The 23,440-nt window shown below is 39.8% G+C and overlaps 1 protein-coding gene across 2 annotated transcripts in view; it reads right to left on the bottom strand.

Moving 5' to 3' along the window:
• Positions 1-453: 453 nt before the first annotated feature.
• Positions 454-23,440, bottom strand: part of SPATS2L (spermatogenesis associated serine rich 2 like) — an 84,095-nt gene continuing 61,108 nt past the window's right edge. For both annotated transcript variants that reach the window (XM_062619708.1, XM_062619709.1), the window contains exons 7-13: positions 23,221-23,421; positions 22,653-22,788; positions 10,022-10,080; positions 6,575-6,684; positions 5,202-5,304; positions 3,053-3,273; positions 454-1,880 (exon numbers count right to left, since the gene is read on the bottom strand). In XM_062619708.1, coding sequence (XP_062475692.1) covers positions 1,482-1,880; positions 3,053-3,273; positions 5,202-5,304; positions 6,575-6,684; positions 10,022-10,080; positions 22,653-22,788; positions 23,221-23,421 — 1,229 coding nt within the window. In that variant the 3' untranslated portion in view covers positions 454-1,481. The remainder of the gene's footprint in view (positions 1,881-3,052; positions 3,274-5,201; positions 5,305-6,574; positions 6,685-10,021; positions 10,081-22,652; positions 22,789-23,220; positions 23,422-23,440) is intronic.

The raw sequence follows: 23,440 nt of genomic DNA, 5'->3' as shown, positions 1-23,440 counted from the left end.
AATTATGCAGACAATAACCCAGGAATAAACTTTTAAAGATCACAGAATGGTTTGGGTTGGAAAGGACCTTAAAGATCATGTTCTTCCATCCCTCTGCCATTGTCCACAAGTGTCCCACTCTTACTGACTTAAGTGGGAGATCTGTCCTACTGACCTTTTACACCTTTCTCATTCTGACACTCAGGCCACTAGTTCACTTAATGCCAGGTCTGGATTCTGGCACCTTACTGTGTTAAATAATAACTTGTATTAGAAGTATGTCCAGGATGGAGCGGCTCTCATGTGAAGGTTCTGTTCCATGCACTTGAGGTATTAGAATGTAGCTAAAAGCAAAAGCCTGGTCTTAATCCAAACTCATCTGAAAGCCTCTCACTGATACCAGTTGTATTAATCAAATACCGTTTGAATGACATCACAAAGGTTAGACACTGCAAAGCAGCAAACACCAAAGCATTTTAGAAAGAAGATTTTAATTTTCTGAAGAAACAGGTTTTCTGAAATACAGAATCAGAACATTAAGACTAAGTAAGATTTTTATTTCAATAAAAAACTCAGACGGATGTAGCATCTGCTCAAATATGTACCTCCACATTCTGGTGCATGTTGCTGTAACAAATTTATTAGTCATAGCTCTCGTTATGGACAGATGGTTCCTACAGCAAAAATATAGAAAAATAATTTGGATTCAAGTCTAGAAGACCTGCAGCTTTCATATGCAAAAAAATAAATCCAACTAGTCATAGAAAAGTGGCTGATAAGGATGGAAAACAGGGTTGTGCATCTGAATAGCCATGACTATATACATTCCAAACTCAAGAAATGAGTGATTTTCCTCAGCCTCATAAAAATAGTTTGTCAATGAAAAATACCAATATGTAAGACATTTAATACAATTTATACTTGAATTTAAAGATCTCAGATTATGGAATAATAAGCTAAAATCAAATGTAGTGCTTTTTCAAATGTTCTCGTATATACCAATACTCTGTGTATACAGTGTGCATGCATGTACGTGTATACACGCACAGAAAGAAAGAGGTGTATAGAGATTTGCTGAAAAATTCTACAAGATTATCTGATTTCATTGCAGACCACAGCAGACAAACTTCCTGGGATCCTTCTAACACTGGCTTCTCTAAAACCCAATAATGTTGACTGGTATAACCACGTATCTACAACAGGTTTTCACTATTATGAATTTAATTATCAATTCATTTCTCCAATCATTTTTCTAAGTAGTAAACGCTGCTTTGATAAGATTCTATACCGTCATGAGAAAATAACTGTGAACATATTGGGGAAAGCCCTGAAAGTATGAATTAATTTTGATAATTAGTAAATAATAAAAATACCAACAACTTTTAAGCAGCAACAGATTTTAAATGATTATATTCTGACTTATCTTCCTCACCAACAGGCAACTTGAGCAAGAAACTAAAATGGAGAGATTAGACTTCTCTGCCTGGCATCACGGTAACATTTTAAGCCACCAAAGTCACAGCTGGAACTGAAAGAACAGTGTTATCAGTAGAGACCTCCATCCTCGCAGGACATAAATTGCATTGAGACGCTCTGCCAACACTGCCTTGGAAAGGCCTGTGATCTGCGGTGTCTGGTGTATGATGCTTTCGCCGGGTCTTTTCTGAATGTGTTGGATTCTCTGTGGTCCTTGTAGTTGTAGACTGCTCTTGATTTTTCATAGCTCCTTTGTTTTTTGATCTGAAGGTGTTATGCTGCTGTCTTCTGTGTTCAGACCTGGAACCACTCTTTATATTATTTTGATCTGCCTCATTACTGGCACCTTGTGACTTAAGAGATCCATTGAGCCGGATGTTTTGGTGCTGTGGGTTGAATCTTCGTCTCTGGCTAGAAGGCCCATTCTACCCAGAAAGAAATTGATAACTTTTATATTATCTGAGTCTTTCCAACAGGACAAGAAATACAGCAATCAGTTACCAAAAATTGCAGAATAAAATCTACAGCATAACTAGGAGAGGGGAAAACACTATACGGTTTCAATTGTTGCTAGAGCTCTCTATTTATAACACTTGAAAACTGAACTGTGAGTAACATGCTACATCTGAGTAGCCTGGAAATATAGATGGCAGGTTCACTACTGATGCCAAATTAAAATCTGCCATGATTCAAGAGAATACAGAGAAGGGAATGAAATACTGGACATCTCAACAGCAAGCAGCTAAGAAGCATTGAAGAACTTAATGCTGTTTTTTTCCAAAATCACAAAAATACCTCTGCTAGTATTGTGTAAAAACTACAGTAAGCAGGAAGAACAGAAATATGTAAATTAAAGTCAAGTTAAAAATCCACATGGTGGGAGAGATGTTCATTGTGGTACCTTGCTCAGAGGAAGATTTGATCCTTAGTGGGAGTGGCTGAATCGCTTTACTTGCATGACTGCAAAGGCAGCTGATTCCATACATGCACTGACATTATGTAATGCTCCTATGATTCCCTTCAAGCACCTACTTGAGCCTAAAATCCTTACTGGGATAAAATTCAGAGACACTTCAGTGGCAGCTTTACCTAAGCACAACAGTACAAGGACATTCTAAGGTGCTCTTATAATGAAACAGGTACCAGTATACCACAATAGCTGTATTAAAAGCTGTATTCTAAAGCTTCTGAAGTAACATGCTTTTAAACCTGGCAGGATTCCAGTTTTGAAGCCTATCTAATAATCATGCTTTAACATTTGTCAAGCTTCAGGAATAAATGTTTCTCCATCGTAGCACATAGGGCAATTAGCAGGTATTACGGATGGGTTTTCTTTTTCACTTATTAACTGCTATGAGTCACTTCTGAAAACCAAACAGTGGTCTTTGCTGCTATGGCATTTCTGGTATTTCCACCTTGTGTGTTCACATTGCATTGAAAGTGAAGCTGGAAAATACATACTTCCATATTTTCAAAAATTAGGCATTAAATATACAAACTGCAAGCCAGTATTTGATTTTGTATTAACAACTGTCAATGCTGCCTATTTTCTGATTTTTTAAGAATAATTTGGTTTAGTTCATAACTTGTTTCTTACCTGCTTATTTGCTGGGATTCCTTGGGAAGCAGCTTCTGTAGGATTGGGAGAAAGATGACTTTGTACTTTAGCGCTGGCTGATTTATTATCAGAGTTCTTGGCATTACTAGAGAACTTTCTGGTGTGAGCATTCTGCTTGCCAGTTGTTGCATGCGAGGTCATTGAAGACAGCACCGAACTACATGGTGTTCTTGAGGAATAGTTGTTCTTTGGATGGGAAACTATAAAAAAACCAAGAATTCCATATTATCAGTTAAATATCAACATCTAAACACAAGGCTCTATTCTTACCCTGCTTACAGTTTATCTTGGTAGTACTGTTTCAGCCTTACTTTAAATAATGAAGTAAGCCAGATAACTAGTGTTGGAATTAGGCTCATTCCTCTCAAGGAGGTGGTTAACAAAGGTTCTTCTGAACCATGTATATCTATACAAACTGGAACTGAAAGCAATGTAAGCACCATCAGGAACCAGTATTGCTCACCTCTGCTCTGTACATTCCTGCTTCCCAATTCTTAGTATTTTGAGACTGCCTGTTTTTTTAGCCACTTCCATGTCTGGATGTGAAGCACGTCAAATACTTGATTCCTACCTCTCTGCCTTTCCACAAGCTCTTCCAAGCTGCCTGCTTCTGTGCAATGGTCCCTAAGCAGTCTCAAAGAGGACTCTGAGGATACTGAAGTAGGTTCTTGATCTTAATTTGCTGTTCTGATTTCTCTGATTATGGAATTTTCCCATTTCCTTGTGGCACAGATGACAAACCAGAGGCTCACTTCACTGAGACACCTCTCGTTCTATCTAAAAGGTACTTCTATTTTTCCCCTTTTAGTACAGAGAAAAAAAAAGATGCGGAATAATTTTAGCTACTGACATAATCTGTTAGGTTTTTTGAGGTTCTTACTTACATCAACATCAGCTATTTCTCCCACAAGGTGTCCTCTTCAGAAAAACAATGCAACAATCTGCACAAAGAACTGAGCTTTCTGTCCTAATTTTAGTGAGGGCAGATGTCACTGAATACTACTCCTGTCTCCTGTCTAAACCAGACTGCTGCACATGGAAGCCCACATAAAAAAAAAACAGGTGCTTGTCATAAAAATGTACTTTAACAGAAAAGATGTAAAAAGAAAGGTACATCCCACCATTGGGCATAGGCCTCATTGTGTGATGCTCCAAACCGAAACATGCTTTGCACCAAGCAGCTCTTATCAAAGACATGCCAACAGCATGAGTTGCTTATCTAAGGTCACAAAGAGCAGATTACAGTTAAATTCTTCAGAAGGCCAGTGCACTATCAGTCATCTGTAAGACTGCACTGCTTCCCTGCAATAGCTGTTCTTTTGACTTTACTGACCTGATTTCAACAGGTCTGCAAACTATGCTTATGTAATGCTTTACTGAAATGAAGTATAAATAATTAACTTGCAGAATTAACTGCAGCTGGAGGTTATTTAGGAAAATAGTTCAGCGAGTTAAAAAAAAATCATCCATGGCTGTATCAACAGCAGCTGTGGTTATATTACCCAGGATAACCTTGGTAGAATTTTCAATCTCTTAAGCTTCAGGGTATAAGGGTCTATGAAGTGACTGTGAACAATCAGATATATTACTGGGAAGCTTATGCCTTCCTTTGACACATCCTGAGTCACTGGCTTCAATGAGGGACAGGATACGGGGTTAGATGCATCTTCAAAGTGTTCTGCAAAAGTAATTCTAACAGTCTAATGAGTTACACTGGTTATGCCTCAAGTCGACAGTTCTGCAGCTGTGCACTCACAGGATCACTGGCAGACTGTGGGATATTCTATCTTTTTTCTATTTCTAGTAACTGCTTGAAAACATTATCTCTCTTCCTGAAACTGTTTTCCTTCCGAGTAATGCCTAGAAATCTCTGACAAAGAGGGCACTGTGCACATGCAGATGGACTGACTGTGCAGCACATGTAAAGCGAGTGTAACATATTGCATTCTGTAAACTTGACTTGCGAATTACCAGCAAGACTGCTGCATCCAGACACACCATTCATGTCAGGCTTGCTGCACACACACACTGGCAGTGCACATGCCGTTATTTCTGCCAGCATTTCCTGAACAGGTATGTGGAACACTATCTTGTGAGAACTTTGGTGGGAGAAATCACCAGCACTTACTCTCTCCACAGAGCTGAATTTGGGTCTTCAGCTGTTCTGTATCACAGGAAAATCGTGCAGACCTGCCCAACTCTTCATCATATTTCCGTTCACTCACAAAGTGCTGCAAAAATACAGACAAGTTAACAGTGATTTGCATTCTGAGCAAGACTACATGGATGGTATAGAAAACCAATCATAGAATGCTTTGGGCTGGAAAGGACCTTAAAAGATCATCTAGTCCAATCTGCCTGCCATCTCCACAGATACCTTCCACTAGACCAAGTTGCTCAAACCCATGTCCAGCCTGGCCTTGAACAGTTCCAGGGATGGGGCAGCCACAACTTCTCTCAGCAACCTGTCCCCATGCCTCACCACCCTCACAGTAAAGAGCTTCCTAATATCTAATCTAAACCTACCCTCTGTCAGCTTAAAGCCATTCCCCCTCATCCTATTCCTACATGCCCTTGTAAGAAGTCCCCTCCAGATTTCTTGTAGGCCCCCTTTAGCTATTGGAAGGCTGCTATCAGGTCTCCCCTGAGCTTTCTCCAGGCTGAAGCCCAGCTCTCTCAGCCTGTCTCCACAGACAATGTGCTCCAGCCCTCAGATCATCTTCGTGGCTCCCTCCAGACTCGCTTGAGCAGGCCCATGTCCCTCTTGTGTTGGGGACCCCAAAAGCTGGATGTAGTACTCCAGATTGTGTCTCATAAGGGCAGAGTAGAGGGGCAGGATCATTTCCTTTGATTTGCTGGTTACGCCCCTTTTGACGCAGACTGGGACATGGTTGGTTTCTGGGCTGCAAGTGCACACTGCCAGGTTATGTTGAGCTTTTTGTCAACCAACACTCCCAAGTACTTAGGGTTGTTCTCAGTCCCATCTCCATTCAGCCTGTATTTGTGCTTGGGATTGCCTAAATTCTATCTTAAGTTCACTTCAAGGCTCAGCAATCTCTTGACCCTGCCCAGTACGCAGGATCTCTTTGCAGAACCAAGTATTTTCCCATCCTTACCAAATTACATGTCTCATAGCCCAATGATGGGTGGATCACTCCCACACTTGGGAAGTGGGTCATTTCAATGGAGTATATGTGTTTGATCACTGAAGCTGATGCTAACACGTTTACTTGTTAACTGAGTCTGAGAAATGATACACAAACAGCAAAACTCTCCATTGCTACACTTACGAAGGGATAGCTTACATTTCTCTGATAGTGGCTGTACACTGCTCACAGGTGCTATGCTGCTTTAAGAAGCTATGCTTTCCCCATGTAACACTAGTTACTCACTAGTTACCCTTTGGCCCATAGCAGGAATGAACAGCATGGGCATGTCAACATGACAGCTCTTTCTTGGCATTTATGTGAAGAAATACCCAAGCAGAAGTCAATGCCTGACCTTAATTTCAGCCCTGAGTTCAGACAGTTGTGCTTCAGCCATCTGACTGGCTAGGTCTGTCAGTCTCTTCAGCTCCTCAGCTTTCTTCTGCCGAGCAGTCAGGATTTCCACTGCCAAATACCAAGAGTCAATAATTAATGCCAGGAAGGTAAAGTGCACTGTAATTCATTACTCTTTGGGCATTAACACTGTACATCACAAGTGAGATGAAAACACACATCTCTGATCTCTGACTTCAACTGGACTTCCAATATGCTGCTTGCACAGATTAAGTCAATCAGCATATTTAACTGAACTGCCTGATGGTAAAAAAAGATCTGGAAATGGGATAGTTCTCAGAAAATCAAAGTAAAACCAATCTTTCAACGTTTAGACAAACAGGGCAGAGACACGTTGTTTTGAGATTTGCAGTGCTTTATTTTTAAGCATGAGATCAAGGAGCCTTCCATGGAGACATGGAAAGCAGCATTACCTTGAGTCAACAGCCTGTTTCTGAAGACACACTGTATTTATTTACACAGAGGCACTTCAGTTCCTCTGAAAAAAGTCTGCTCATATATAGCTGACTTGAAAATCACCTGCATTGCAATTCTGCTTTTAAGTACAGAGTATACACAGTTGCTGTTTCAACAGCAAAGCAGTATTGCAAAGGCCAACAGTCTCTATGAAAAATACTAAATATTCACTACTTCCTATCCTGTGTATTTTGTATAAGGAAAGGGTGAATAGTTGTGTTCTTTAGGAAAAGATAAATCACAAACCACAAAGCAACAGTCTATTTACATGCAGGATAATATGACATTACAATTTTTGTGGAAAATTTAATATATGCAAACTCTATTACCTACATGGTGACTTAATGTAAAAGCAACAACTGATTTTTTTGAAGGCTGCTGGGATCAGTATTTATGGCAGAGAGGAAAGACAGCATCTAAAGGTAAAATAATAACAAACAGTCTTTTGTCTAGAGCTTACGCCTATAGCCAGGGTAAGTGGTAGTTGCTGTAAACTACCCTGAGACCACAGACTCCGTTACAGCTGTGGAGACCTTGGATTCTTTGCCTTCTTTTGCCACAGATTTCCAGAGCAGACTTAGAAAGTCACCTTACTAGCTCATACTTCATAATGCCATTTTTTTTAGGTGAGAAATAATGATATTTCAGAGAGAGTTTGTTTCTCAACCCATTAGCATTTACTTAATCACCTTCTTTTGAAAGTATCACAGAATCATGTAATAGTTTGGGTTGGAAGGGATCTTCAGAGGTCACGTAGTCCAACCCCTCTGCAATAACCAGGGACATATTCCAACTAGATAATGTTGCTCAGAACCACATCCAGCCTGGCCTTGAATGTTTCCTGGGATGGGGCATCTACCACCTCTATGGGCAACCTATTCTAGTGCAGGCACAGGGAGACAAAGCTGTGGCTGTACAGCTGTGTGCGAGCAACCAAACCGTACGATAGAGAAGCGTGTGTCTCACAAGGCAGGGAAGGCAGAGGGTGGCTATAGTTCCTTTAGCCCTGTTGATAAATCTGTCCCTATGTTGTTACTTATGCTACCAACAGGTGTGTATTTATGTCTCTAGCTGATCCTTTAATTTCATTTTGTGGAATACAGTCTACAAGTCTGAGAAACTTTTATCAGATTAAAAGAACAGTTTATTGTTAGCTGTTTTCCCCTGTTCATTAATTTTGCTTTATTGCTTATTTTAGATAATGCTAATATTGTTTACCCCCAAGGTCAGCATCCCCTTTGCTGAAGTGACTGCCCAAACCATACCATGTCATTTCATACTGGCACTTATCGCCACATGAGATGTCAGTCAAATACCCATTTTCTAAAAGACCCTGAAATTATCATGTTTGGAATTTTCCTAGCATTGACAGTAAGAATAATATTACCCACTGTAAAACAGTCCTCCAGTGCAGCAAAGAGATGTGAAAATAAACAATAATGTAAATCTCAGTTAGCATATTACAGTCCTAAAACAACTTTCTGCCTAAGGTTGTGAAGGCACTTTATAAGCCTACAAATCTTGAGACAGCAGAAACTGTTAGACAGGTACAGGGGCCATCCAGTGTCACATGTGGAGTTGGCATGAAAGCAGGGAAACAACCTGCCATGTGCAAACACAGCACTTCACATGCCTGATTCTAGATATGAATTAGGTTTACTTTCCACAAAAACTACTATTATACCTGGCCAAAATTAATGAAGGGGCTCTAGGATACCATCAGCCCAGGTCAGTGGATTTCCAGAGCGTGTTTGTTCATGCAGTTAGGGATTAAATTCATGTCTGCTGATATTAATGGGAATTTTACCACTGGTTTTCCTGGGAGTGAGCAGATGCTCTGTAGCTGATTACGGCTATCTGTTCTCTGCACATAACCAAAATGCTGCTGGTATATTTCCATCCACGACTTCTCCCGAGAATAACAGAGACCTCTAAATCCACATCTATTTATTGTTAGTACTAGAAAAGTTAGAATACAAAATTCCAAACTGAAACTATTGGCAATCTTGTACCATTTAGCTTCCACACATACACAATCGCAAGACACTTGCCTAGCAATGGCAGATTTAGATGTTTTTTAAATAAATATTTAACTAGTATACATTTGTGAGCTAAATGAGAGGTCTAAATGCAAATGAAGCATTCAAGAATGTTACATATATTTTTCATCCTCCTTGGAATGGCCTTAAATTCACAAATCAATAAAAGGATTGTATGCATACACATCAGTGATACTGTCATCTGCCAGGCAAGGTATCATTCTAATAATACTTCAGTTAGTCTTTGGTTTCTTGCTTAGTACTCTCTATTGAAACACATCCCCTGGATTACTGGGCCACAAATACCATGTCTCAGATGGAGCGTAAGCCAAATCTTGTGGTATTCTGACACATGGCTCATCTTGCCTTTTCTTTCTTTTTTCCTCCCACAAACCAAAATATATCTTACCTGTGCAAAAATCAGAGATGAGGAAAGCCAAGAATCAGATCAACTCCCACAGACAGTTAAGAAAACAGGCTCCAGTAAACATCTGGGGGGTTTAATTTTTATTTGTTGTTCTAATACATATGCTTGATGACTATCCCTTAAAGCTATGCAAGGTCACACAGTAACTTACTCTCTAGTAGGTTTCAGTATTCTAACTCATATATCTAATATAAGGAAACAAACAGTGATTAAGACATAGAAACAAAGTAATTGACAAACAATAGGAAAAAAAGGAGCAGTCAGTAATAATAAATAATTTAAATCTAACTTCAGATGAACCTTTGGTTTATCTTAATTTCATAATCCTGAAATTTTGATGCACAATCCTTATATGAAAGACACTGGAAAGCTGCTAACCAAACTTACAGACTGTGCAATTTTCTGCCAAACAAAACAAATGTTTCCATGACTATACCAAAAGTTCCCTGTGTATATTTTTACTTACTGGCTTCTTCTTTAACTTTATCAATTTCTGCCATTAATGACACTTCTTTGTCTACGATGCTAGAAAATGAAAAAAAAAAAAAGAAAAAAACCCATAATTTAATCCATGCTAGAACTCCATCAGTATCAAAAGACATAACTACACAAAGTCTTCAGACCTTAGTTATGGGCAGTTTTGAAGTTAATATGACTTAATGAAAACTGAAGAAACAGCTAGGCAAGCTGGCTACAAGAAATTAGTGATCATCAGTGTATGCTGATTTACATAACCATCTCACTGGCCTCTCCATGTGTCTGCTCTGATGTGGAAGTCACTTGGCTTTACCTGGGCACAGCAGTTGTCAAATGACTAAACAGCCTGTTTCCTAATTAAGCTAGATATTCCATTGCAGAATATCCACCCAGGTTTATCCATCTTAACTCTTGGCACAATATTAAGAACAAAACAAAGTGAGAGCTGTGTGGAAAGAAGTTCTTCTCTTCCTTAAACAGAGATATTCTTGCAAAATATGGCAGGGTAACAAGAAAATTGTGATGTAAATAAGCATTAATATGGCTCCATAATGGAGATCAGTTTTCATGCCCCCACCCGCAATTCTCTCCAGTACTGGGAAGGTGAGGTTCCACTTTTACCTGGCTTTCCCCAAGGTCTCTTGTGACTCTCCTTTCACAAATGTCTAGTGTGCAAGCACTGATAGTGCTTTTAAGCTATCAAAGTGTTACGTGATCAGTTTGGTCTACTGAAAGCAGACAGCAGGTCTGGTAAATTGTTCACATCATCAACCCAGAGACATTGTTCAATGAAACAGCACCACTGCAGAATGCGCTCCAGTGGAGAGTGCTCTGGTGTGCCACTCCATTTTCCCCTCACTGGGTTATTCTTAGTCATGTTCACGTTTAATAAACACCACCAATGCTAATGTTTATGTTTGCATAAGTGAGTAAACTCAGGCAGCTGGGGGAAAATCGCAAAAAGCAGGTCAAACATCAGGAGTAAATGCCAGGCACACACTCAAGGGAAGAGTGGAGTTCTCAACCCTTGCACTAAAATATATCCTTAAACATAAGCTTTTGTACCCAGTGAAGACACTGAGTTGTATTTGAACTAGCTTTGATCAGAAGGAAGACATTACAGAAAACTCAAGAACAAAACATTTGTCCAGAATGCCCTTAGGAAAGAAAGAAGGATCCTATAGAGTTCAGTGTGCAGAAATCAAAGATAGAAGACTTACAGAAGGGAGAAGGACTGATGGGTTAACTAAACCAGAGAAAGATTAGGGAGCCTGCAGTGTGGCAAACACATGGCAGCTGACTTAACCAGAAATTAACCAGCCAGAATATCTTTGAGTGCCATGCAATTTTCCTTGAAATCTTCCCAGAAATTAACCAAGCTCGTACAGGAGGTTTGCAACAGAAGTTCTGCAAAGTTTTACCCTTGGGTTTGACCAATCAACCATGACACTTGGAGGAGGAGAGGCTACTACCTTTACCTTGCCTCCCAATAGCCAACAAGAGGGACAGAAGCAGGTTGGGCGATGGCAAAGCATGCAGCAATACAATAAAACCGAGCATAGCACATTTTTCTGTTTCATACATATAAACAACACTAAAACCATTGTTTTGGACTGCCTGATCAATTTAGTTTGACCTACACACCAGAGGAAATAAACCATCAGGGTTTTCTATGGTAGAGCAAATCAGTTAAGGACTGAAAGGACACACTTGTCCCAGTTGGCCCTCAATATTCTCCAGGTATAGGCATTAAGCTTGGACTCCAAACAGGCAGGTGATGATTCCATCTTGCTAATCTAAATACCAATAGCTTTTCAGAATTAATCTGTTTTCAATTAGCTTTTGTAACTACATTATATAATAAAGTTTCTTGGTTTTCACAGCAGGTGGCTGAAATGAGTCTTTTAAGTTCTCACCTGTTTCTACCCTCTACACAAATACAAGATTTTAATGGTCTTTAGTACTTTCTCCTAAATTTAGAGAGTCTACGTGTTTTCTCCTTAGCCATCTTTGTCACAAAAGCACCTCCCTAGTGTACTACACAGGTTATATAAGCATAAACTTCTGGCTGGAAAACTACACAAGCAGCCAGTTCACAACAGCAGAGCTCATCAGTACTGTATTTTGTCCCAGCTCATTCCATAGCTGCTCTCTGCCCACTCCAACAACAGACCCTTGCTAAACTGCTTGGCCCCTAATATCTTATTTTGATGCCAAATAAAGGCACTTTTAACACCAGAATGAGAATGATAACACATCAGTCCTGTATTTATCGTATTTTATATCTCATCTGTTACTAGACAGTTTTCCACTCCTAAGGTTTTTGTGTGGTCTCTGATGAACATTCCAGGAAAGCATTTGGATGGTGTAGTAGTAGATGCCAGGACTCCGATGAATTTGAAGAACAAGCACCTGAGTACTTTGCTTGTAGATACAAACTAACTGGGAAAACTGAAGAATAAAACAAGAGGAGTATTTGGTGCCTTTGCCAACATAAGACTAGTTTCTTTAACAGACAGATCTTCATGAGGTTGCCCTTCCCTGAAGACCATGCAGCTGTACTAACTTATACCAGCTGAAAAAATTAACTCCCTCTAAACAAAAGGAAAGAAACACACTCATTCCTCATCTGGAAGCGTATAGGCACATTTCTCAGCCTGGAAATCAAGAACTACTATCACAGAATAATGGGGTAAGTTAATATTTCTTTAGAAATGTCATAGGCCAACTAGCATGAGGAAATGCTGTTTTCTTCTTAGTTTGCTTAAGGGTCAATTATTTAGGAAATGGAGTAGGAATCAATTTGATTACTTTCTAGTCACATAAGAGAACTTCAGTGCAAAACTGATCAACTCTTCATCAGGAACTTGGCAAAGTTAGGAACAAATGAAAGTAACAAAGCAAGCTAGAAAACTGGATAAAAAAAGGGCAAAAGATAAACACAAAGAGAAAACTAAATGCTAACAGATATACAAGAAAGGACAAGAACACTATGGAAAAATCAACAATTCAAATCTTATCTCTAGCTCCTGCTAAGATCTTACTGCTTTCACTTGAAGCTCAGAGAGCCACTTAAGCTGAGCAGCTTCTTAATTCATGAGAAGTTTAACTGGTTTTACTGTATTTTCTGGAATAATGCCCTACTCAGGCTCAGTAGGTTGATTATGATCAGATCATAGTGTTCATCATTGACTATCATTGAAAATCACTCAAAGCTTGGCTCAGCAACGCCTCCTGGAAATGCATTTTGTTTCTTAGTGTCCACTTGATACCAACATGTTACACCAAGCTGATACACTCCAGTGCACAGCCTGCAGCCACTGCTGTGCTTTGGAGAAGAACTGGATACTGGATGATGCTATTAGAACTTTCTGCACTCACGTATCACCAGATTCGAACTCTAGCAGAGCAAGGAACAGAGTACATTTCAGATCTAAAGACACCTCAAGGCAAACATTCTGCTAATTCCTTCCTCTCTAGTTACGTTGTTTCTCTTGGGTCTTCTACAGATGGTAGGAGCCAGGGTTAAGATCACAAAGATGTTTCTTTAGCTGAGGTTCTGCAGAGGTCATAGCACTGTCAATTTTCTCTGAGTATTCTTAGCACTAACATTCTATCAGGCTTCAGCTGTCTCTTCTCCTTCCCAATATCAGCACTTGAGTATATTCCATAATACCATTTGAGACTCCTGTGATAACTGCAGAACTTGGTTCTACCACTTCCCTCTCTGCGTGTACCTGAATCCACGCCCTCATCATCAGTCTGTAGGATCCCTTGCTGTACTGTATGTCAGTTCTGCTACAGATGTTCAGGTTTTTATCTATAATACACATTTACAATACACACTGGAGCAAATGCTGGGACTCAAATCCCATCTCCCATTGACCAGGCTCAAGGACAGATCTGAATCAAGCAAGTCTTATAATCCATGACCAATGGTTAAGCCAGAAAAGAAATACCTCTTTCTTTTCTGTTTGCCTTTGCCACACCCCTCTTCTGAAAGAACTGATTCTGTTCTTCTCTCACCCCTCACTTTTTCAGGATCAGGACTCGGGCACCAAGCTCAAGCTATCAGCATCGTATCATTGTTCATCGCAGGTGAGTATCTGTAGTTTGCAGCACAGGATTCAGCACTGTTTGATTTTAATAACCAGATGAAATTTTGAGATGGGGTTCAGGAAGGAGACAATTTTGTTGAAGGAACACAGCAAGGCAGAGGCTTAATATAGAGAACATGTAAATGGCACCAGGGAACAGCCAGTGCTCGTGCTGTAGAGATACGAGATGCAGCAGTAGAGATAGCAGCTCTTGAGAATTCATTTTGCTGAACCGAGTCTGAAGACAAGAGTGTAAGTGTCGTATTCCTGGTCAAATGGACAGTACTCGTGCCTTGGACTTACGCAGGCTGGCAGAATTCACACTAGCATACAATGGCAAAAGAGCTGCAAATGCCAAACTGCAGTGAGCTGCCAGCACAGCAATGACAGGGGTAAATTACGCTGACAGCTGCCTCATTTCACAGTTTCACACTCAGAACAAATTCTGAATTTGTTCTGACATTACTGGTAACCGATTAATCTTCCTCTAGTTTACTGCATGAAATTTGGTGCTTGCACAGTGAAAAAGAAATTTTCAGTCAGCTGCAATACCTCAAAATCCCACAAAAATGATTAAAGTTATTAGTGCCTCTTCAGAAAAGCTGCTTCAATTGCTAGGCTGGCTGAATTATAGCTTTACTGATGAGAGTCACAAGGGTTCCAGATGACCAGAATCTTTTTTCCTTCTGATAATGATAAACCTATTGCGTCTGGAAAGATGGGGAAATAAAGAGACCAAGCTGACATGGAGGCACACATGCTGACACAAATCACAAAGGTAAGCCACGGCTGCATGGCACAGAAGTTATTGTTAAGAGTGTAATTCAAATGAGTCCTTTCAAAACCCTTTTAAACTCCCCAAAATGCCAATTTTCTCCTTGAGGTGTTTAATAAGATTTGCTCTGCCCTGAACCAGCTTTATCTATCAGTGGAAATCAATGTTGGAGACTGAGGAAGACACAGTCAGCAGTGAGGTGTGGCGTTCTGAACAACTGCAGTAGGGCTTTTCATCTGGTAGGGGAAAAGAGCTTTTATTTTTCATGGTCACCTTCGGGGGTCTGCTTCAGCAGGTGAGACACCAGAACACTGAGGTACAATTCAAGTCCTTTTTTCATTAGGGACTTATTTGTGGGACACAGCCAGAGTCTGCCAGCTTAAGCTTCAAAACAAACCAACCCCCAAAACACACACTATTCTCCAGTAACTTTTTCTGTTAGTGGGCTTTGGAACAGACCCCAGTAGCTCCTTAAAGTTGTGCTAGTTAACAACCTGCTGCCAAACTTAAGCAAGTTTGAGGGACGTCAGTAGTTACTGTCGCTGCTCTATCTGAACTGAGATTACATACAAATTCATGGGATAGTCCTGACAAGATCAGTGTTGGTCTTTTAAGTATTACGCCTTATTTCCTGTACACATTTCCCTTCTAGCATGAACATATTTGACCCAAAGGTGGAGTGAAAAGACAACTGATAAGAACCACTAAACCAACTGTGTACTTCACAACAAATCACCCACCTGAATCCAAAACACCAGAACTCTGTTGGACTTTAAACATAAGGAGCTATAATGATGTGCTGAGAACGTAAGTATAAAGCCCGATAACCTGTAATGGGTGACTACAAGTTTTATAGGATTAAAAAGGATTTATAGGATAGTATAGGATTACAGAACAGCTGTGCTATATTGTAACTGGAGAAATGATACTTCAGGTTTTCCTTATGTTAATAAACCTGTAGGAATAGCAGTTGTTACATTACATATTTTGCAATGTTTCAGGAAATTATATTCTTCCAGTATTAGCTCAACGGTATTTTAATGTTCATGGTGCTTGAAAATAGTTATTTGATCACTGTATTAGCACACGCAGGATGTTTACACAGCAAACCAGATTACATGAATTTTCATTCTGACCACAAATACAGTCTGACAATAAGGAGACAAACAAAAGACAGAATAAATCAATTTCACTGAAATCCTTCCCTCTGCAGTGTACCATCTGGTAGAAGTAAAAATACTGAAAGGCTTTCAGTTATTCAAGTGATTTTGTGTTATTCTTTATGTACCTTCACTAATGTTCTGTTTAGCAGAGAGCTATCACAGTGGGGCCTGGCAAAGCCATCGTAATTGAAGGTTTCTTTGCATTTTTAAGATCTCTTTACAAACAGTTAGAAGTTTATTGCCTGATCATAAATACTTGTTTAAGCTGAAAACTGACATGGACAACCTTTTCCTGAAAGAATGCTTCCAAATTTTATTTATTTAGAAATGAAGGCATTGCACCTCTGGATTTGGCAGTTTCAACAACTGAGTGCGAGTCGCACCATGGCTCAATAGCATCCTGCGCATTTTGACACAAATTTGTATAAGTATTTATTTCCTATCTGACCCTCAGTTCTGATACAACTACTGCGGTACCAGAATATCTTACTGGTTTTACATACTTTAGCCCAAATACACTCTGGCAAGGCAGAAGGCTGTGGTCCTTTTTGGGCTTCTGCTACAGAGGAGAGGTAACTTTCCCAAAAGCACCCTGGAAAGTAGCCACAAAGAAAGTAAGAGTCTGGCTCTTTGGGCTAACATCTGTTGAAATTTGTTGAGACTGTTACTCCCTACATATGTTTAATAAGTTAGATTTCTCCTTAGTCTGATGAGATCAAAAAGGATATATTCACTTTACATCCACAATGACATGCATGAAAAGCAACAACCTACCTGCAGGACCCCAAAAACGACATGTGCTTGTGTTTTACTGAGGACAACAAATACCTACGAATGACTGGGAGGAAAGAGAGAGACATGAAGCCATGAAGTATGAACAACATGCTAAGAGACAACGTAATCCACCTCTGGATTTCACCTCTGTAATCTGTCTTCACAAGTGTAGTAAAAAACACAGGGATAAAACAAGTATTTGTAAAAGACAAAGGGGCCAGAAGCGGGACATGATGTATCTCACTGAAACCCAACTCCTCCAATTTCATGAGCTCTGTCTGTTCTCTCCGCCAATACACAGCAAGAGTAACCCCAAACTGCTGGAGGTCATGAGAAGAGAGCAAGCACAAGCCCCTCTCCCAGTGCTGTAGCTCTGCAGGCAGTAGTGAGCCTGAGGCCAGAGCTATTAGATCAGACTCCCAGACCCCCAGGCAGTAGAAGCAGGGTCCAGGGGCTTTGAAGGTACCTGAAAACCCACCTGTGCTCAAGGAAACCTAAGTATCTGGGAGACCATTTTTTCCTTCTCCGCACTGGCAAGGTTACAGACTGCATTGCGTGACTGACAGGCAAACAAATATCAGAACAAATTGCGAGAGGATTTGAAAATCCATACTTCAGAGGCATAAAGACTACCACAGGTCAGCTGACAGACAGAGGCAGAAAGCTAATGCGAACTGCCTGGAAACACAAAGAAATAGCACAGGAACTCTGTTCAGTATAAAGCAATACCAGTCCTGGCCTTTCCAGCCATCTGCCCATGCTCTATACTGCCACATCACTAACACAAACAGGCAGTTCTTCATCTGGTGCCACTGTTTCTGGGCTCTGAGTAACAGAAAACCATCATCTTTTACCATTTGCCAAGTAAGGGTCCCAGAAAAGGGACGACTGTGTTCACTCACTGCTCTGCAACTGTGAGCCTGTGAGCACTGGCAGCATTGCTCATCGCCCAGCACTGAGTTAGTACAGACACAATTATGTTCTTATAAATGACCCATTTTTCCCCATTCTTCCTTTGCTTTGATTTTAACCTAGAAAGCAATAGAAAAACTGTTTTATCTTCCCAAAACATACAGTACTTGCTTTCCAGTTGTTCCCTAAATGTATAAAAATACATATTAAAATATCATGTAAAAATATAAAACATACATTAAAATGGATTTAAAAATTGTTAGTATTACCAAACTCAATTTCCCCAGTATTATGTCAGAGGCAATTTTTTATCCAGCCTATGGTGCAGCTTTCAAGGGCTTTTTGTTCATTCAAAAAATCAACTGTGTTGGTTTTCATGCTCTTTATAAAACATACCAATGTGTTTGAGATGCAAAGAGTAGAGGAAGCTTGTCTGTCTTTGGTCCAGTTCTGTGTGCAGTGTAATTAAACTTGGCCTTAATATTTTCTACAGACTATTTTCCATTTGTGGTTGGAAGCAGACTGTATGGGCAAGTGGCAGATGTTTCCTTTTAGTGCTCCATATGACTGTGTGGATGCCCAGTATGTGAAAATGATTTTCTGGCAAGAGGTGTTATGGGGAACTATGGCTTCTTTTGTGCTCCACACATTTCACTCGGATTCCTGGGGCTCTCTTTTTACCCCAAAGATTATTATTCAGTCTCTTGGTAGAAAAGCAAGAGCATAATTATATCAGATGGGCTTTAACCCTGGCAACAAATGCCTCAAGCTCACTCTATTGAGAAGAGAGTTCACCTAGCTTTTCTGACCTTTTCCTGCAACTTAAGCACTATTTGGTATTACTCTTTTTCTTGCCCTACACTATTGTGAGACATGGCTATGCTCCAACATGTTTTACATCAAGCAGTAAGCAGAGCAGCTTACGTTCTTACTCACACAAGTGTTCCTGAGAACCATACACCAAACCAAGATGCAATGGGGAGAAATACTGGCTCAAGAAGCACTGTTAGAAGAATCTTCCTCATAATTTTCAGATGCACATCAGAGAAACAGTGCCTTTCAGCTTGCTCCGCCTTGTGCTCTCATAGCCTTGGGGAAAGCAACGTGGCAGAAAGCCCTGCACGAGCAGGGGTGATGAGAGTGCCAGATCGTACCAGAAGCACAATCCACGTGAGACTGCAAAAGAATTCTCACAGAGTAGGGCAAAGTGCCTTGTGTGGTCCAGCCCATGGCCTGTAAAATGCTCTGGTGACTTCTGGCATGAAAAGCATTGTGTAAAAGCAAGTTGTTATCACTTGTTCTGAGCATTCAGAGAATTACTCCAGTTGGCAGGAACTCCAACTGGGACACTCCTGAAAGAGAAAGTAAGCCCACTGCAGCTTTATTAAAAAAACATCTTTATGGGATTTTTTCTGGCCCCATTTCATTAAACGGTTAAACCTGGAAGCAAGCTTTGTATTTTCTTTCCCAAGCATTTACAAGTGTCCACAGCATGCTGCTCTATACCACTCCTTTTTTGAATTGTGGGACAGTGGTATGCACTGGTAGGTGACTTTTAAATTGCAGTACAGTGCTGACTGAGAGTATTAAGGAGTAATTTCCCTTCATCAGTTAGGACAAGCTGTGAAATACTGAGCAAGACAGAGACATGGACTTCTACTGATAACTATCACTTAGAAGTTTCTGCTGTTTAAAAGGGAAAGTTCTTGTGATTTTTTCTGCTGAAGCTTTCGGGACATCTTAGGCCACACATGCTATTCATTTATCTCCATGATCATGGTTTGCTATACTATCTGGAGGTAGGAGGAAGATACATGACGTTATCTTTTCACTTCTCCATCGTTTCTGTGATTGGTAAAATCATGAAAAGATTAAAAAAAGATTATAAGGAAGTCCAGAAGATTACTGCCTCCTCAAATGCAGTTTTGATTCTGATCTTGACAGTAAATGCAAAAAGAAGGCTAAAAAAGGGATCTTTTATCCTACTCCCAAAGGAAGAAAACCAAAGAACAACAACAAAGTAGTAATGTGCCTTAGCATTCAGCTGCAATACAAGATTAAAGCTTCCGACTTCATTTAGCTTCGCTAAAACCTCTTGGGTGGTGACAGCTGTGTGTAACACGAACCGGTTAAGCTCCCATCTTGGTTACTGTGTTCATCCCATTAAAGCATTCCCTGCAGTTCTGACCACAGACAGCACTTAGCCGCTGTTGTATGTTTATCTGTTTTACACCTCAACCAATCCACACTCCAGCAGCAACTGGAAGAATAACTTGCAAAAAGCTTTGGAATCACTCTCACAAAGACGACCAGATATCACTGTCATTTTGGTCACTCCATAGCATCCTGGGAACAACAGTTCAGCTGTGGATGGAACTAGATAATCTTTAAGGTCCTTTCCAACCCAAACACTTCTACGATTCTATAATTTTTTTCCCATGATAAACAAGTTGACTGCCACAGCGGAATTCCAATGCCCAAGGAGGGTGATAAATAAGCAAGAGTCTGCATGCCTAGCTACCCTATCCTCCTGCTACCACTAGTGAAGCTTTGTCCAACTCTGAAGCAAGGAAACTGCCATGTAAATAACACAAACTAAACTGTTCAGCCTGGGAATGTGATCTTTTGACTCCATGAGGTCTGAAGCTGTATGCATCGCTGGCCCTGGTGATTTTTTACTCAAATCCAGTTAATATAGAGCAGTTGGCAGCAACTTCTTATAAATGAGATACTAAAGACAGCTCTTCCCATCTTTTTCAGAGTTTAAGCCACAAAGTCACGTAATATATATCAAACCTGTTTTTCATTTTAGCAAAGAAGGTGTTAAGTCATTCACTTTAGTATTTAAACCAAATTTTCTCTTCAATCATTTGAAGAAAAAAACCCTAAATATTAGGTTATGAGATGACAAAAGCAATGTAGCCCACATTGAGATTTTCATAAATATGTCCTGACATTATGCTGTTCTTGTTGCAATATTATGTTGCAATATTACATGCATGAAATTGCTTTGTGAGGCCTGAATATTCAGGTCTGTTACATTCCAGTAATTTATGCCCTGAAGCTGGTAGGAGGAAAAATTAAAATGAAGAATGTTCAAAATTCTTCCAGGCTATTTTTCATCATTTAAAGTTGACCTGGATTTACATACTGTTTTGTGGTCATTCTGTTGTTTCCCCTATTAAGCTGACCTATTAAAGAACATATTATAGATTAGGCAATGCAACTTCAGTGTTTTTCAAGTTAAAACACGAATAATGAAGAATTTCAGTTCTGAAGTTACTAATATAGCACCTCACCCCACAGTTTTAGATTACAATAGTTTTAAGCCTGTTCCATGCCCAGAGTGACTATTGTTTAAAGACCGAATTGACCATGACTGCCTGGAAACAAGATTAGATACAAGGGACATTATGTATTTTTAACACTGTTACAAAAAATATTATAGTGAGAACTACACAGCAAATGAGACCAAACTGTAAGTTTACTCAGAGAAAAGGTCACAGCCTTCTTAATAGAAACCATAAATGTTTCATAAATTTTCTAAAGCCATATAAAACCACCTCTGAGAACTACCATAAAAAAGTGCAGGGGACTGATGAATTTTACTTAATTTTTCTATAATTACAATATAATTACTGCACTTTAGTTTGTAAGCAACCATCGCTATGCTGGCTCCAGAGCACTCCTCACAATACTAGAGTTTAGTACAACTGATGATCACAGCCTATGTTCATTGGAGTACAGAGACAGAAACAAGACTCTCTGCTAGACAGCCAGATGCACTGCTGGCTCAGTGCAACAGAATCTTCCACTAATCAGCTCAGCAGTGCTTCGACTTTCTGCCCATATAGAAGCGGAGCCCCAGTGGCACAGAAGTCACTTCAGATGCATCACTGAAGACAACGAATGCACCACTGAAGTCCAGAGTTAAAATTCTGCTAATACTACAGCACTTTTGTAGTATGCTCATAATACAAAGTATGCTCATAAAAATACTGACAAATATTATGGATGAATTAAGGGTGAAAGGTTTTTGTACTTTTCTGTGATTTGTAACCAAATCCTGTATATTTTAATACGATTCCTTGTTTACTGCAATGCTGTATAATGCATGGGTTTTATATAGGATCTATGCTTAACGAAAGGCCAAGTAAAACTCAAACTAGAAAACATTTTTCTATGACAAGTATATTCAAAATATACAGCTCGCTACTACAGCAATTATTTCAGCTACAAATTTTCAAAGGGCGTAGACATCGCTGAGGATCAGGAATAACCAAAATTATAATAGAAAAGAACTAGAAAAAAGAAAGAGATAAAAGAACGAAGACAAAGAACGATTAGAGATGAGAACTGGAAATGAAGTGATGGATGGGGGAAGAAACTATGAGGGAAAGAAAAATCAAAGAATGGTGGGATAAGTAGCAAAGATAATGGGAAATGAAGAGACAGTAAAGGACTGTCTGCCAAAGAAGATAAGATCAAAGTAGTAGTATAGAAAGAAGAGATTTAAAGAAGGTAAAGAGATTTCAGAAAACCCCATAGACAGGATTTTTAGAAAAGCTGCAGATCAGATATGCTGCCACTGAACTTGATACAAAACAATTAAGTCAAGATGGATCACTTGGGGGAAAAAAAACCCAAACAACATAATGAGATTCTTTTTTTTCCCCAAAGAACTGTAGTTTTGTCCCCTTTTATGTATGTAAATATACACTTATGCATATATTTGTGGTTGGTGAGGATTACTTGGGGGTACCACATGGGTTTTGTTTGATGAAACCAAAATGCTGCAAACACACAGGGCGTCAGTGACCCCTCCCCACCAATGCCAGTGGCCTCATTAGCCCCTCTTCTCAGGTGGTACTGATGGATCTCTCCAGCTGATTTACCTACCAGCTGTGTAATTCTGCAAAAGCAGCTTTAATCTTCTTCACTGAATTATCCACTTCCTCTTTAATCATCATACGGTATCTGGTTAGAGAAACAGTGCAACGCTGCAAGTCTTTTACTGATTTTTCAATGTTTGGCCCTAAAATAGAAAGCAAAAATTGCACAAAAGTCAGAAATCTGTTTTTTGTTTTTCTGAATGAGGGAGCAGGAATAATTCAACATTTTATTTGCCCACATTAGGGCAAACTGGTTATCCTACTGAAGTCCAAAGATTCAACTTTTCCACAGTCCTTCCATGGTGCTTTTCAGTTTTTTAAACACGCTGCTCAAAGTCATTCTCCAAAGCAAGTGAGTGTTGAAACAGCACTATTGATTCGAATTCTTTATTTTTAATTTCATTCACTATAAAGTTAAATAGACTACGATTTGTTCTATTCATTTTTGTTATGCTGAGTATGATTCTGCTCTCACTTTCCAACATATCTCTTCTTCACATAGGTGCTTCCCCCTGCCCCCTGAGGCCTCAACTGTCTGATCACCTCAGCACACAGTAACCAGGGACCCAATTTACCTCTTTTTTTGACTGAATCGTCTGTCTTTGTCTCAAGTTGGGTTGTAGCATTGGGTGATTTAACTGAGGAAGATTTTGACTTTGGCCTGCCTAGGTTACACTGGAGTTGAACTGATGCCTGAGGAGACTCATGCTGCTCTACTCCATTCATAGTCTTTGGGTTTAATTCCGTGGATACTCTCTGGCGTTCTCGTTCCCTGTCTGCAAGAAAGCATTAAGG

The sequence above is a fragment of the Pezoporus occidentalis genome, unplaced genomic scaffold, assembly GCF_034315485.1.
Source record: "Pezoporus occidentalis ecotype Australia unplaced genomic scaffold, CSIRO_AGI_Poc_V1 ctg213, whole genome shotgun sequence".
NCBI lineage: Eukaryota > Metazoa > Chordata > Aves > Psittaciformes > Psittacidae > Pezoporus > Pezoporus occidentalis.
The sequence above is the reverse complement of the archived record's forward strand: the minus strand, read 5'-3'. Positions and strand labels throughout refer to the sequence as shown.